The sequence below is a fragment of the Myripristis murdjan genome, chromosome 22 (assembly GCF_902150065.1).
Source record: "Myripristis murdjan chromosome 22, fMyrMur1.1, whole genome shotgun sequence".
Taxonomy (NCBI): domain Eukaryota; kingdom Metazoa; phylum Chordata; class Actinopteri; order Holocentriformes; family Holocentridae; genus Myripristis; species Myripristis murdjan.
The window spans coordinates 22,778,429-22,791,625 of record NC_044001.1 but is presented as its reverse complement, the minus strand read 5'-3'; the positions used below and the strand labels follow the sequence as shown (position 1 = coordinate 22,791,625).

Sequence of the window (13,197 nt, the reverse complement as noted above, 5' to 3'; positions counted from 1 at the left end):
TTTTTTTATTTATTTTTAAATATGTCTGAACCAGCACTTACATTTGTGCTTTACAGTGCACTTAGAGACCGGAAGCCTGACCAGTTTTTAACATAGTAGAGGGAGCCATCTCAAAGAAATAGACGATCTTTGCCAGCAGGTCCCACGGCTCCCACAGCGACAACATGACTCGTTACCTAGCAACCGGCTTCAACAACAACCCCCAAGGAGAGGAGGGGTTAGCGCTATGCTAACATTAGCCAGCCCAGCCAGCTAGCTATCGATTAAATTATATGTAGTAGGTTACTGTAACTGTAAGTAACTGTATATAGAAGCGTTTCCACTGAAGGCATTATTCCTGTTCCAGGAGAAAAATGATGAAACAAACGATACAGATATTCGCTCGTATTAAACCCAGTAGGAAAACTACGGCGGTGAGTGGACAACAAAGTCGCAGCATCACTAAGTTAACTTCAGATCAGATTAATTAACAGCTACCTTGAGCTAAACTCCATAACAAGACATATTAGCTAAGCTGACATTATTTGGGATGTGTTGACTCACCAAGGTGGCAAAAAGTGAAAGGTCTCAGTGAAAAAGTAGATGCAAAACACACCTGCCTGAGCTCCATGCCACCAATGTGCTGGTTTTCTACTAATAGTGGCCTTATTGTTATCCACTTTGGCCTACTTTACTGTGACAATATGAATATATAATCAGAAAATTCATATAGTCTACCAAGAGAGACCTTACCCCTCTGCATTGTACCCCCAGAAACCCTAGGATATTCATAAAAAGTGTCATCATCAATTACACAATAAATATGCAACCATACTGCATTATATCATACTGGCAAACCATCTAAATTTACCATAGGATCACAGTTAACTGGCAATGTTCCAGTTGTTGCTGAAATGCATAAAACACATATAATATACAAATGTGCTTTTACTATCAGATGAACCTCCTTTAGTGGACACACATTTTTTCCATTATAAAAAAGTGAATGACTTTTTTTTAGTTTGAATGTGTCTTGGCTTTCACCTCAGGATGTAAAGGCCGGTTTATTGTTGGAGCAGAGCAGCTGATGTGGCAAGTAATTACATTACACAGAGGGGTTTTGTGGCACTTTAGCTTGGGCTGACACTGTCCAGCTGAATGTAATGAGCACAGCTACCCCCTGGGGGCATTTTGAGGCTCTGCACATGTCTGTGTGAAGATACAACAGAACAGTGGTGGTCAGCGGGCAATACCGCAGACGGGAGTGACGGTGAAAAACAATCCAATCTTTTCAGTCTTATCTTTTATTCCTCAGACCCTGGGGACTCGTGATTGCATCAGTGTCCATCGGAAACATATGCCAGAACATATGTTGTAGCTCAGGACCAGCAGGTGGGGGTGGAGGTGGGGGGGTCTCCACTGCTTGAGCTCGAGCCATATTGGTTATGTGTTCAGTTGTCTTGTGTCCCCTGAGGCAAGGCTTTGGCTTTGGTGAGGGGAGGTGAATTTGCAGAGCTTGCTTTCACTGTACCTCGATCGTGACCGCTGTTTCAGAGTTGCTCCTCCAGTATGTAGCCTATGTTTTCATAAATTCCACCTTTTCACTTTAGGCCTTACAATACCCAAACCACAAGTGGCCAAAAGTGTAGCCTTATTTTTGGGCCAGGATGATGTATTCTTCCCCCTGTTTGGTTAGGCTGCATGTAATATACCACATAATAGCACTGACAAAATAGCACATATCGTAGACTACACCAGGGTTTTTCAAACTTTTTCATGTTCTGGAACTCCAAGATGACTCTGATTAAGCCGCAGAGACCAATTTGAGAATGATTTTGTCTTGTGTGATTTTCTTTGGTTTGGTTTGTGTTAGGTATTTTGCCTAAGTATTTAGATGTTATACTTGAACACTGAGATTCAAAGTGGTGGGATTAAAGCATATTAAAATAATCACTCATACATTTTTGCATCTTAATGTCTTCTGAATTAAATTATAGTGAAATTAAATTATTCCTCATTTTGCTGAGGAACCCCTGGAGGCCCCTCAAAGACCCCAGAGAGGGCTTAGACCCCACTTTGAAAACCACAGGGCTTCACATTAGAGGACCAAAATGCTTAAGTACCCTGTAGTTCTGGTTCCACTGTGGCTGTGACTCTGCCGTTGTCTTTGGTGGTCTCAGGTGTACTCTGTGAACAGTTTGGAGCAGACGGGTGCCTCTCTGGAGTTTGTGGTGCCCAAGGATGTGGCCGATGGCTTTGTTAACAACAAGAGGGAAAGCTACAAATTCAGGTGAGTGTCCGAGAGCTGTGTGGTGGAATCAAAAACACTTTTTACCTGGCTCATTTCCCAAATCAGCCAACTGACATGGAGAGCAAATGGTGATATTCATGCTTTTGAAGTCTGTATATCTAGTAATTCTACTCACCATTGCTAATTGAGAGCATACAATCACCAGCTCATGAAAGCTTTTGGATTTGCTCTTCCAAACACCTATCAAAGCACCCCTCTTTCCTTGGTTTAGCTGGGTTTTGTTTTTGTTTGAAGTTAAAGAAATAAATGCAAGATAGTAGACGAAATATAATATGTTGCTGTCTACACTGATTGTCTTCATAATTATATTATGCAGGGCCAGTTCTTGTGAAACACCAAAACAGCAACCACTTATCAGCAAAGGTGTTGCCAAAGTCAAGAAAATCAAGGCCCATATGAATCAGCTTTTCAACTTTTGCTTTTCAATTATGCTCAGCTAAAGTGCTCTATCTAAAAATATTTTGTTATAATGAATAAAGTAAACATTCAAAATAGAGTGAAAGTGTGAAGCCAATTGAAATTTAAGCTGTAAAGGTTGCGTAAGAACATTTCCCATGAATAATTCATCCTCCAGTTCTGTCATTCCACAGCCAGAACATCTGTTCAAGGCTGGTGGTGAAAGCTGCAGTCTTTTATACCCACTGGGTAGGGCCCATGCCACGCTTCCAAGCCCTAAATTCACAGTTAGGGAGTCAGACAGCAGTGGACACTGAGAGCGCTCTAAAACCACAGGGTCTTATAATAGCCTGTGGAGGTTCCCTCGTGCCCTTATAGAAATAAAATTTCCACATTTAACAATCTTCTGGGGCGGATTCCTTTCACATCTCCCTCATCTTTCTCTGGGATAAAACATGATGGGGTGTGACCGCTTTTGAAGACAGAATGACTAAACTCCTCCTCATCCACTTGGGAAATGAAATGAAGGGCTGCTTTATGTCCTTATTCACCATTGCTTTGGGTAATTGTGCTAAGTCTTGGATGTTTGAGATAAACAAACAACATACACTTTAGCAGTGTGCAATGGTAGTAAGCTAAATAAACAAAGTAAAATTGTGTCTTCTGTCATGCACTGCAACCCACAAGAACACAGGCCTGTTCTTTTTTCTGTTTATGTCTTTACTTCAGTAGGATTGGTTTTGATCTCTCTCTCCAGCTCCTGGTTGGCTGTTCTGTGTCTCTAGTTTACTTAGCACAGTGTTAAAAAGTCAGAAATGCTGACTGGCAGGTAAAGTATCGTGCCAGTGTGGTAATGTCTTTGTTCTTCTTTTTGCCTAGGTTCCAGAAAGTTTTTGATCAAGCTGCCAACCAGGAAGAGATATTTGAAACCATTGCCAAACCAGTTGCAGACAGGTAAAATCTTCATGACATTGCACTTTTCAAAATGACAAATTGCAAATGGACAACACTTCACTGTTGCCTTATTTATGTACATTAACCACTGGTTTACCCAAAGTAATGTTAGTACATCATATTAATGTGTACAGCAATGGAGCAACACAATTTTAATGAACCCATTGAAATGATGTGTACTTACAAGTTGTTACTACATTATGTATTAGGAAGATATTCAAGTACCTATACAATGATATTGTGTATTTAAAATACTTTCACACAGGTTAATACTGTACACTACTTAATACAGTGGAATAAGGCAATTGTAATTTGTTGCTGACAGATGTAAAAATGTAAATAAACACTGATAATACTCACAGGCAATGTTAAAAGCATTTTCATAAAATCATTTGAGTTCTACATCCTAAAACATCAATCACAAATTCAAAAATTCATCACTGATGGTCAGGCCACACATACTGCCTGAGCCAGCCTTGTTGACAGGAAGACAGTGAAGCTAGGCTTTCTTTTCGACGGAAATGGAGGGTGTCTGTGATTTTTGGCTTTCTATAGTTAAACCACTAAGTGGACTGAGCTGGCATATGAAATGGCATGCTCTGCCATCTTAGAGACTGTGAGAACATTTTCAAGCCACAATACAGTGCTATGCTATAGTTGCTCACTCATTTTAAGCTGTTGTTTACTATGTTAGGCACATAGTGTCGCCTAGCCTGCAGAGCAAATTGGCCCTCAGGCTCAACAGGGCAAGTTAACTGTTACTCCAGTCCTGTCCTGATAAATGGAGAGGTATGTGAAGAAGTTCCACCTTTGCCAACCTTATACAATGAAATATCTGTGAGAGGCGATTCATATGATACATATTATCACATCAAAGCCAGACTTTTCCACAGAAATCTCACCCTGTCTTAATTCCAATGAACATACAATGGTAACCACATAGGCAATGAAGTGTTGTGCATTTCAAGTCTGCACTTACATCACCCAATCGACAGGCTCGTCCCACCATGACGAAATTCAGTTCCTTGCTTCTCTAACCTCCAGGTTACCTCTACACCCAATTTTCACTCCATTTCAACAAAGGGAATGCTTATGGTGTCTGACAGAGCTTCACCCTTGCTTAGAGGTTAGCCTAAATTAGGACTGGCTTCCCAAAGGGAAAACAGCCAAGGGGAGAGGGAATTTACTTGGAATTTCCTGTGATCAAATGTTGGTTTTGTTGTTGTTATCCGAACAGGGTTCTTCCTCTCCCCCATACTCTGTTTTCCTGGCTTAATTTAGCCCTACGATCTCCTCAACCCTCCACTCCAGTCTCGATTCCATTTCACTTAGTCATAATAGAGGCTATTTGTAGACTCCCACAAGTGCTCTGCATTATCTTTGCTATTAGAAGACATATAAACAAAATGGTAAGGCGTCTAGATTGGCTGACTAAGGACTAAGATGTCTTTGACCTGACTCAGACTGGTTTAGTGACTTGGATATTGGGTTGCCCTCCCCAGCCACCCTCTTAACAGTTCACCCCTTTGTTGTGGCAGATGGTAGACATCAGCTTGAAGGCTTGCAGTCATCGCTAGGCTATGTCCTGCCATATCAATGTGAGCTTGGCGTCTTTTAGTCTTTGATATGACTGTGGGGTACATTGTCTAAAGGGTACTAGTCATCATGTCTAGCCATAGCCAATCTGTTCCCATGGTCAGACATGTCTTAGTCTACTGAAGGTTCCTCACACCCTGTGCAGGATGCCCATTTACAGCGTTTTGATGGAATGTTCAGAAATCCACTATGTCTTAACCTTTAAAATTCAGTCCCACCACAGTGGCTGAAACTCAGGACTGAGTAATGCTGACTGTTCAGCTTCCATTTCCTATTAGAATATGTTGCCTTCAAAGACAATCACAGGAATAGGCCAGGGCTTAGGACCCATATCCTTTCCACAAAGGGTATTGAAAGAGATTATGAAAGGCATTTCAGCTGTGACTGACATAGGCTAAACTATATGAGACCCAGTATCCAGTTGGTGTCTTGATGCCATTTAGCTTTTTGTTGATATTGAAACGATCCCAGTTACAGTAGCAAGTTTTGTCATGGTAATCAAAAACAGAATCAAATTTCGACCGACAGACAATGATTTTCCCAAAGCCCCTGTTGTCGGGAAACATTTGCATTCAGGTCTAGTCAAGCGTCACTTTGAATCGAAGCATTTTCACTGTCAGAGCACCAACACTCAGTTCTCAACAATTCTTTGCCACAGGGCGCCTATCCTCTCAGCTAGCAATAACTGTCAGGTTGTTGTTTTGGTTGGTGCTCAGTCGTACTTGGCACGCCTCTGAAGTTCAGCCAGAAGCTCTAACTCGTTCATTTGAACACCAGTCTCCATCTCTACTGTGGTGTAACCGAAACCAGTCATTTCAGCCCCAACACAGTAGTTTAAAAACAAACCAGCATTAATGGCTCCAGTGGAGGAAGAGCCAGCTTAATGATGCTGGGCTGGCAAACTCGGCCCTCTCTACCCGATCTTTCTCTAACCCCATTTCACAAGGCTGCATCTGGAGTGGCGCTGTACTTGGCTTCCTTGTGCAACTTCAAAAGAGAGGGAAGAATTGAACATACTGTAGAAGAGGCTTTACAAGATAAGAGACACTGAAAGGAAGAAGTGATGTGTGCCCAGAGATGGTGTGGCTCAGACAGGTGTCTCTGTAAACATATATTCTGAATCAGTTCTCCTTCAGTATTATTATCCTTATTGCATCAATAGCCTTAATATACTTGACTTACTCCTTCCCTTAAACAAGAACTGGGAGAACAGAGATCTCTAGTGTACTGGACGAAGCATTGCCAGTCTCCAGGAAGGCTGAGGTGTAAACAGGAACAAGCATTGGGAAACGCCCAGGCCTCAGTGGCAGGGCCCAGGCCGCATCATTAGCACTGACATTAAACTAAACACTGAGCCTGTGTCTTATTCCCCCTCTGCCAATCACCGCCATGACTCATGCTGGATTTAGTGGCCACCCAATGGCCTTCCAAGTCAGAATACCTAACCACTATTCTCGTGAGTGGACGCAATTTTTTATACAAACTGACATGGAGTTTTTCCTTTACCCTTTTCATGCAGGGTGTGGAATTGTACAGCACACAGGAAGGGAAACCCGCACACTTCTCAAATACAGAGTTGGCAATTCCATTAGAAAATAGTGGCAGGCTTTAGTTCATTTAGAATTAATTTTGAAAAATATAGTGTCAAGATGATATCTTTTTTCTTGCAACTGGCAACTCACAGAGCTCAGGGTGTATCCTCACCTTTGATCTAGGCTTATGTGTCAGGGCTGCTCTGTCATTTCACAATTGCTTCCTGGTTCATTTCCAAGACTACAGAACAGGAGAGTCTTGTTTGCCAACTTACCATTTCCCTTCACCTCATATATTCAGTGCCATCATCTTGGATGTTCATTTCATTCAAACAGAGCTTAGAACCCGTCAAAGAATGGATTTTCAGGACCCTATGCACGTGCAGGGTCCAGTTTAATGCCAAACCAAAATTTACCGGGCCCTGCCTAGTTTGACTGGGTTTGGCCCTTTCCTTCAATCAAGCTCCGAGACATTCCTCCCTCACCGGCAGATGTCTGTCGCCATAGCAGCTCTGCACTCACTGCAGTCTTTTCCTGTGGATTTATAGTGTCAGGTTCAATTCACTCAGACTTTTGGTGTCTGCTTTTCGATAGTTGGCAGTCCCCCCTTACTTTTGCAAATTAAGATGGTGAGGTCAGACTGAGACACATGATGTAAATGAACACTATGGTTCCAGTCAGTACTGCATTCTATAATTTCTCACCTATGTATCTCAGGATATAAATCTACAACACTTTGGGATTGGAACTTTAAAGTAAAATCTGTCCCCAAACACTTATTAATGATGACAACTATTAATGATGTCTTATGTTGGTCCCATTATATTGTTTGATGGTGTGTTTTGTTTCTACACTCACAATTTTGCACTTTTATTTAATTATCATACAAGGAGAAATCCATCAAAGAGCAGCCAGACAGTATTTTTACTGTATTTATCATATGCCCACCTTAAATTGGAAGGAACAGGTTCGTGGTGCTTTTCTGGCAGTTGCTTAAAGTCATTCTGAAAAATATGGGAAGTCATTAGCTGAAGTTGTTGTAGATAATTGGGTTGAGTGGATACTCCACAAAAAAGAACCACAAACTTCATCACAAAACAACTTCTGAAATGCAGTGGGCATAACAAACTGATTATGTCTAACAGTTTTAGGTATTCAAGGGTGAATTGTTCTTTTAGCTAGGACTAAGAGATTGCAGTATGTGGATGAGCTCCTTTTCTCAATGCTCAAACATTATCTTAGGCCAGTGGTGCCCTTTCAAAAGCGTTATAGATCCTCACAGTCTTTGAATATGTGCACCTTTACGTTACATTAGGATAACTAAGACTGGACAATCTGCAGAAGCTGCTGAGGACCAGGCAGGGTCGAGTTCCTCAGTGTCATCCTGTGTGTGGCTGTGTCTGTTCAGTGTGTTGGCAGGCTACAATGGCACCATTTTTGCCTATGGCCAGACGGGCAGCGGGAAGACATTTACCATCACAGGGGGGGCAGAGCACTACAGTGATCGTGGCATCATCCCTCGCACCCTTTCCTACCTGTATCAGCGCTTTAGCCAGGTGAGCACAGAACAATGGCCCTGTTTTCTCAATTGATTTATTGTTTTATTGCCTGAAGAGCAAATCTGCACATTTACAAAATTTCAGGAATATGCCTTTCATTTTATGTTTCATGGTTTCAGCTGTCTATGGTAAAGGTGAAAGAACAATTAATGGAGCATATCACATCTATAATAGTCAACCTCTGACCTGGGTCAGCTACAAAACATCGCCACTGGACCTGGTAGAGGTTTAATGTCTTGTTTAAAGGACCATACAAGTGATTTTGCATGTTTAGCCTAATATCTACAAAATGTATATACTTATAAAAGGTCGGAAAAATGACCATCCATTGGCTTCATTCCACTATGTTATGAAAAGGAACTTTTACAGGCTTCAAACTTTCTTCACACCAGTATTCCATCACTGTAAAAAAGGCAGAAGCAGAACATTTTAAGGTCAGTGTTACAACCAAAATTTCATATTTGATAATCAAGGGATTTTGATTATACGTTGTGAAATCTTTAGTACCCCTGTATGATTTGCAAAATGGTTTGTTGCAATGTAAAATGTGGAAATTGCAGTAAATGGGTCAAACACTCAAAGTAGCTGGTATGGTCCTTTAAAAAGACTTTAGCCTGGCATATGCTCGCTCTCTACCCAGTTCTTTGGTACTTTGAACCAGAGGAACCCAAGTGCTCTGGTTCAAAGAAACCACTGGGCCACCCTGCCACCCAGTAATGTAAAATAAGTGGCACATTCCTGCACAAAGAAATCTAAAGTATTACATATAAATATATGTTCATATTTAATGGATCAATTTTTCTAAGATGGCACCCTCCTGTTTCTCTCCACCATCATTTATCTTCCCATATTGCAAAACATCCAAATTTAAACATTTGTTCTTGCCAGTAGTCAAAAATGCTGGGAACATGTGGCTTTGTGGATTGGCCTGGAGGAAAGTGTGGCATCAAACCAAGAGGCTGCCATCTTTATGCACACAATCCATTTTTAATGTACTATAATTTTTGTTCCACAGGACAGCAGCATGCTGTATACCACCCACATCTCTTACTTGGAGATCTATAATGAGGTGGGCTACGACCTTCTGGATACCCGGCATGAAGCCTCTCGCCTGGAGGACTTACCGTCAGTATACTGATGTCTGCACACATAAACTCTCACTTTGCATACATAACATTTAGGATAGGCTGTAGCACTGTGTAGGACAAATCAGTATTCCTCTTAACACATGTGGCTTTAGCCTACCCTTAGTCCTGAGTAGCCATTTGTCAGCCTGGCCTGGAGTCACTGTGTGGTGAAACATGGAGACTCTACTCCTAGTATTTACCATCCCACTACTAGCTGCCAACTGACATAACGAGCCTGTGGGATAGCAATGGATGTGGTCGACCTGGTGGCAGACACTACCGCTGAGTGGCCAGCTAGCTGCTCATGTGGAGAAGCAGTTTTTCATAGTTGGTCACTGCATCTGTCTGAGAAGCTTTCTCTTCTCCCGTGTATTGTATCTTTACCTCTCTCATGGTCCTAGTCTTGTCTGTCTTGTTGCCCCCTCTAAGTCACATCTTCCTTTCTTTCTTTCTTTTTCTTTTTTACTTTCTTTCTTTCTGTCTGTTATTTTCCATTTTTCCCACTGTTTTTATATTTACTTGGAATTCCTGGCACAAGAGGACTCAGTTCTTTTTTTCTTTTTTTTTTTTGCCATCATGTTAGTGCATCATCCTTTTGCATGTGCTGTATCTTGTTGAACAAGTTCCATTCAAACCTTTTTTTTTTTTTTTTTTTTTTTTTTTTAGCTCCTTCTCTCTTTTTCAGCTCAAGGTTTAAGTACCCACAAATCACAGTCTTCTGGAAATAGACAGTGCCCGTTGTTGACCATGCTGTGGCCACACTTGCTGATTCAAGGAGAAGCTGTGGCACTGACAAATCTCTCTCTTTTACTGTCGGTCTGCTTTTCTCTTTCAGTATCTACCCCTCTCTCTCTGTCTCCCTCCTTTCTTTCGTTTTTTTCTTTCTTCTTGTTTTCTTCTCATTCTCTGTTTCTTGTTTCTCTCCATTTCTATCTTACTTGCACTGTGCCTGTGTAATTCCATCCTTCATTGACTAGAAGACCCAGAGGAAACCAAACAATGCTTTGTGCAAAACATCCAATCAAGTTCAGCTGCATCAGCATACAGCTTGTTTTTGCTGTTGTTCCATTCTCATTTTAAGGTCCTTTCCATTCATAAATCTCAACCTAAAATTTGTCTGCTATGGGTGTTTTGAAGATGTTTTCCATGCATTCTTCCTTGTCAGCATGCCTGGTTATGTGCACTTGAAGCTGGCAGGTCTGACAGACTATATCGCATATCCTCATTCACATTGTGTCTCAATATGGTGCTAAATGAGCGCTGCTAGTGCACACCGCAAACACACACACACACACACACGCACGCACACACACACACACACACACACGCACACACACACACGCACGCACGCAATTGCAGTAAAATTATAAATATATACAATTATTTACCACCAAAAGACAACAAACTTCCCCCTCTTTAATAAATAAATAAATAAAAATAAATCATTTTATTTAGAGGGTTAAAATAAAGTGAGACAAATTTTTTATTATTTTCCCCCAAAAAATTACCGTATGTGAGTAAAATGATGCAAAACAATCAGCTGATATGTGGGTGCAGGTTAGGCTAGGTAGGAAATGAACCCTGTTAGGTCAGAGGCCTTTAATCACATTAAGACTGATTGCTGTTTTTTCAAACTACCTCAATTAACAACATGTGTTAACATAATTACCTACATGTGTTCTCCTGTCATTCAGCCCTGTTTGACATCTCACTTCAGTAGCCATTCTGTCACTACTCTGGTGGCATGGTGGAAATGATGTGGCAACATCACAGCAGCTCCTCTAGCCCCATCTGTCCAAGCCTGCTTTGTTTTGTATTGCTTGATGTGGGCAAGAACTCATCCCATGTTTGTTGTTAGAAGTGAGCCCTGTCTATTATCAAGTTATGATCCCCCGGATAGATAAAGCACATGTGTCAGACCCGGTCCCAGCCCACACTGACTTGCAGATGTGGTTTGTTTGGATTTTAGACTGAGCAAGGCCAAGGCAATGAGAGGGAAATAGATGACATAACTAACATAATTAGTTTTTCAGAATTGCTTCAGTGTTGGATTATTTGGCTTTTGACGGGATTTGTGAGGCTTCTTAATTTTTTATACATAATTTAACTTTCATTTATTATGCTGGGATTTCCTCAGACCTCTGGCACATCTGCAAAGCATTTTTTGTTTGCCTTCTTTTTACTCCAGTAAGGTAGTAATCATGGAGGATCCAGACCAGAACATCCACCTCAGGAACCTGTCGCTGCAGCAGTCAGCAAATGAGGAGGAAGCTCTGAATCTCCTCTTCCTGGGTGACACCAATCGTATGATTGCAGAGGTAAGGAGGAGGTTTACCAAGGCTTCCATAGGGATTCTCCACAATGCAAATGCGTGACAGTATTTGAAGCTTTCTTTTAGGGAATCAGCCACAGAATTATCCACACACCAATATATTCAGTGTTAACAGGAAGGACGGAATTATAGGCAGTATGCAGAAAATGTTTGACCACTCCCTGGGTAACTGACATAAAGGGTTATTTGTGTACAAATACAATATGCACCCTAAAGGCTACCTTAAGACACTTCTATAATATTATTTTGGTCCCCTGTGGTCTTTTTTACCAGGTTTTTCCCCAGTAAAACCGAGTATTCCCTCTGTAATTTCTGTTTATGTTGTGGTGGTTCTTTTCTATGCTCAGACAACCAGACTCCCCACGCCGATGAGACGTGGTGGGTTAGCTCAGTGCTTTGCAAGCTCGGGTTTGGAGAAAAGAGCTTATCTCACCTTGTTTACTTTTTTTGATCGCTGGTTTATTTGTAAGTAAATACCAGACAGTAAAAGTGAATTGAGTCATCAACTTTGAATCAAAGAACTGCCTTTCATTTTTGACGAGTATCAGATTCAGTTTTTGATGTGGCCAAGATTCTTCCACGAAACAAAACCACTGCAAAAAAATAGTTTTGGGATCCAAGGCCAAATTTCTTCTAAACTCAGTGGAACAGGAACTGGTGGACAGTACCCGGTCTCATAGCTGTTTTTTCACTGCACATAAAAACAACAGTCTACTGCTCCTCTAATCTAGTTTTTTTTTTTTTTTTTTTAACATTTTCATGTTCTTGACCATCAAGTTGACTTTCATTAAGCTGCTGACCCCCAGTTGAAGCATTTTTGCAATAGGGACACTGACATGAAAAGATTTCTGTTTGTATCCTAACAATTTCTAGTGAACTCTAGAGAAATGAAACTATTCCTTATTTTCCTGAGATCCCCTGGAAGCCCCTCAAGGACCTCTGGGGGTCCCCCACTTTGGAAACCACTTTTCTAATCTACAAATATTCCACCTTATTTAGCTCAGTGTCTTCACTTAAACAATATTGCATTTGTCTTGTGTTTACCATAAGGACACACTCCCAGTGTCCATCGCTGTATAACCTGGGGGCATATTTTGGTGGAAAACACATTCTTGCTTGTTATATTAGACTGTTGTTCGAGCAGTCGGGGAGTTGCACAGTTCAACGGGGAGTCCCCAACAACCCACGGTTTTGTCCATAACAGTCCACCCACACACAGACTTTTGTTAGTGCGTCCTCTTTGGGACTTGCTCCTTCACAAGAAGATCTCCCTTGACCTTCAAGCAAACAAAGAACCGTCAAAATTGCCAATTCATCAATGCCAGAAGCATCCCAGAACTCATCACTCCACATAGACTTGCTTCAAAGTTCACAGAATTGGTTTCTTTCTTCTTTTGCTCTCAGCCATGTG

At 41.3% G+C, this 13,197-nt stretch overlaps 1 protein-coding gene across 1 annotated transcript in view; it reads left to right on the top strand.

The window, feature by feature from the left end:
- The first annotated feature begins 217 nt into the window (after positions 1 to 217).
- kif6 (kinesin family member 6) overlaps positions 218 to 13,197 on the top strand; it is a 60,672-nt gene continuing 47,692 nt past the window's right edge. Inside the window, exons 1-6 of the mRNA XM_030044697.1 lie at positions 218 to 413; positions 2,160 to 2,269; positions 3,566 to 3,640; positions 8,177 to 8,324; positions 9,343 to 9,452; positions 11,643 to 11,772. Coding sequence (XP_029900557.1) covers positions 354 to 413; positions 2,160 to 2,269; positions 3,566 to 3,640; positions 8,177 to 8,324; positions 9,343 to 9,452; positions 11,643 to 11,772 — 633 coding nt within the window. The 5' untranslated portion in view covers positions 218 to 353. The remainder of the gene's footprint in view (positions 414 to 2,159; positions 2,270 to 3,565; positions 3,641 to 8,176; positions 8,325 to 9,342; positions 9,453 to 11,642; positions 11,773 to 13,197) is intronic.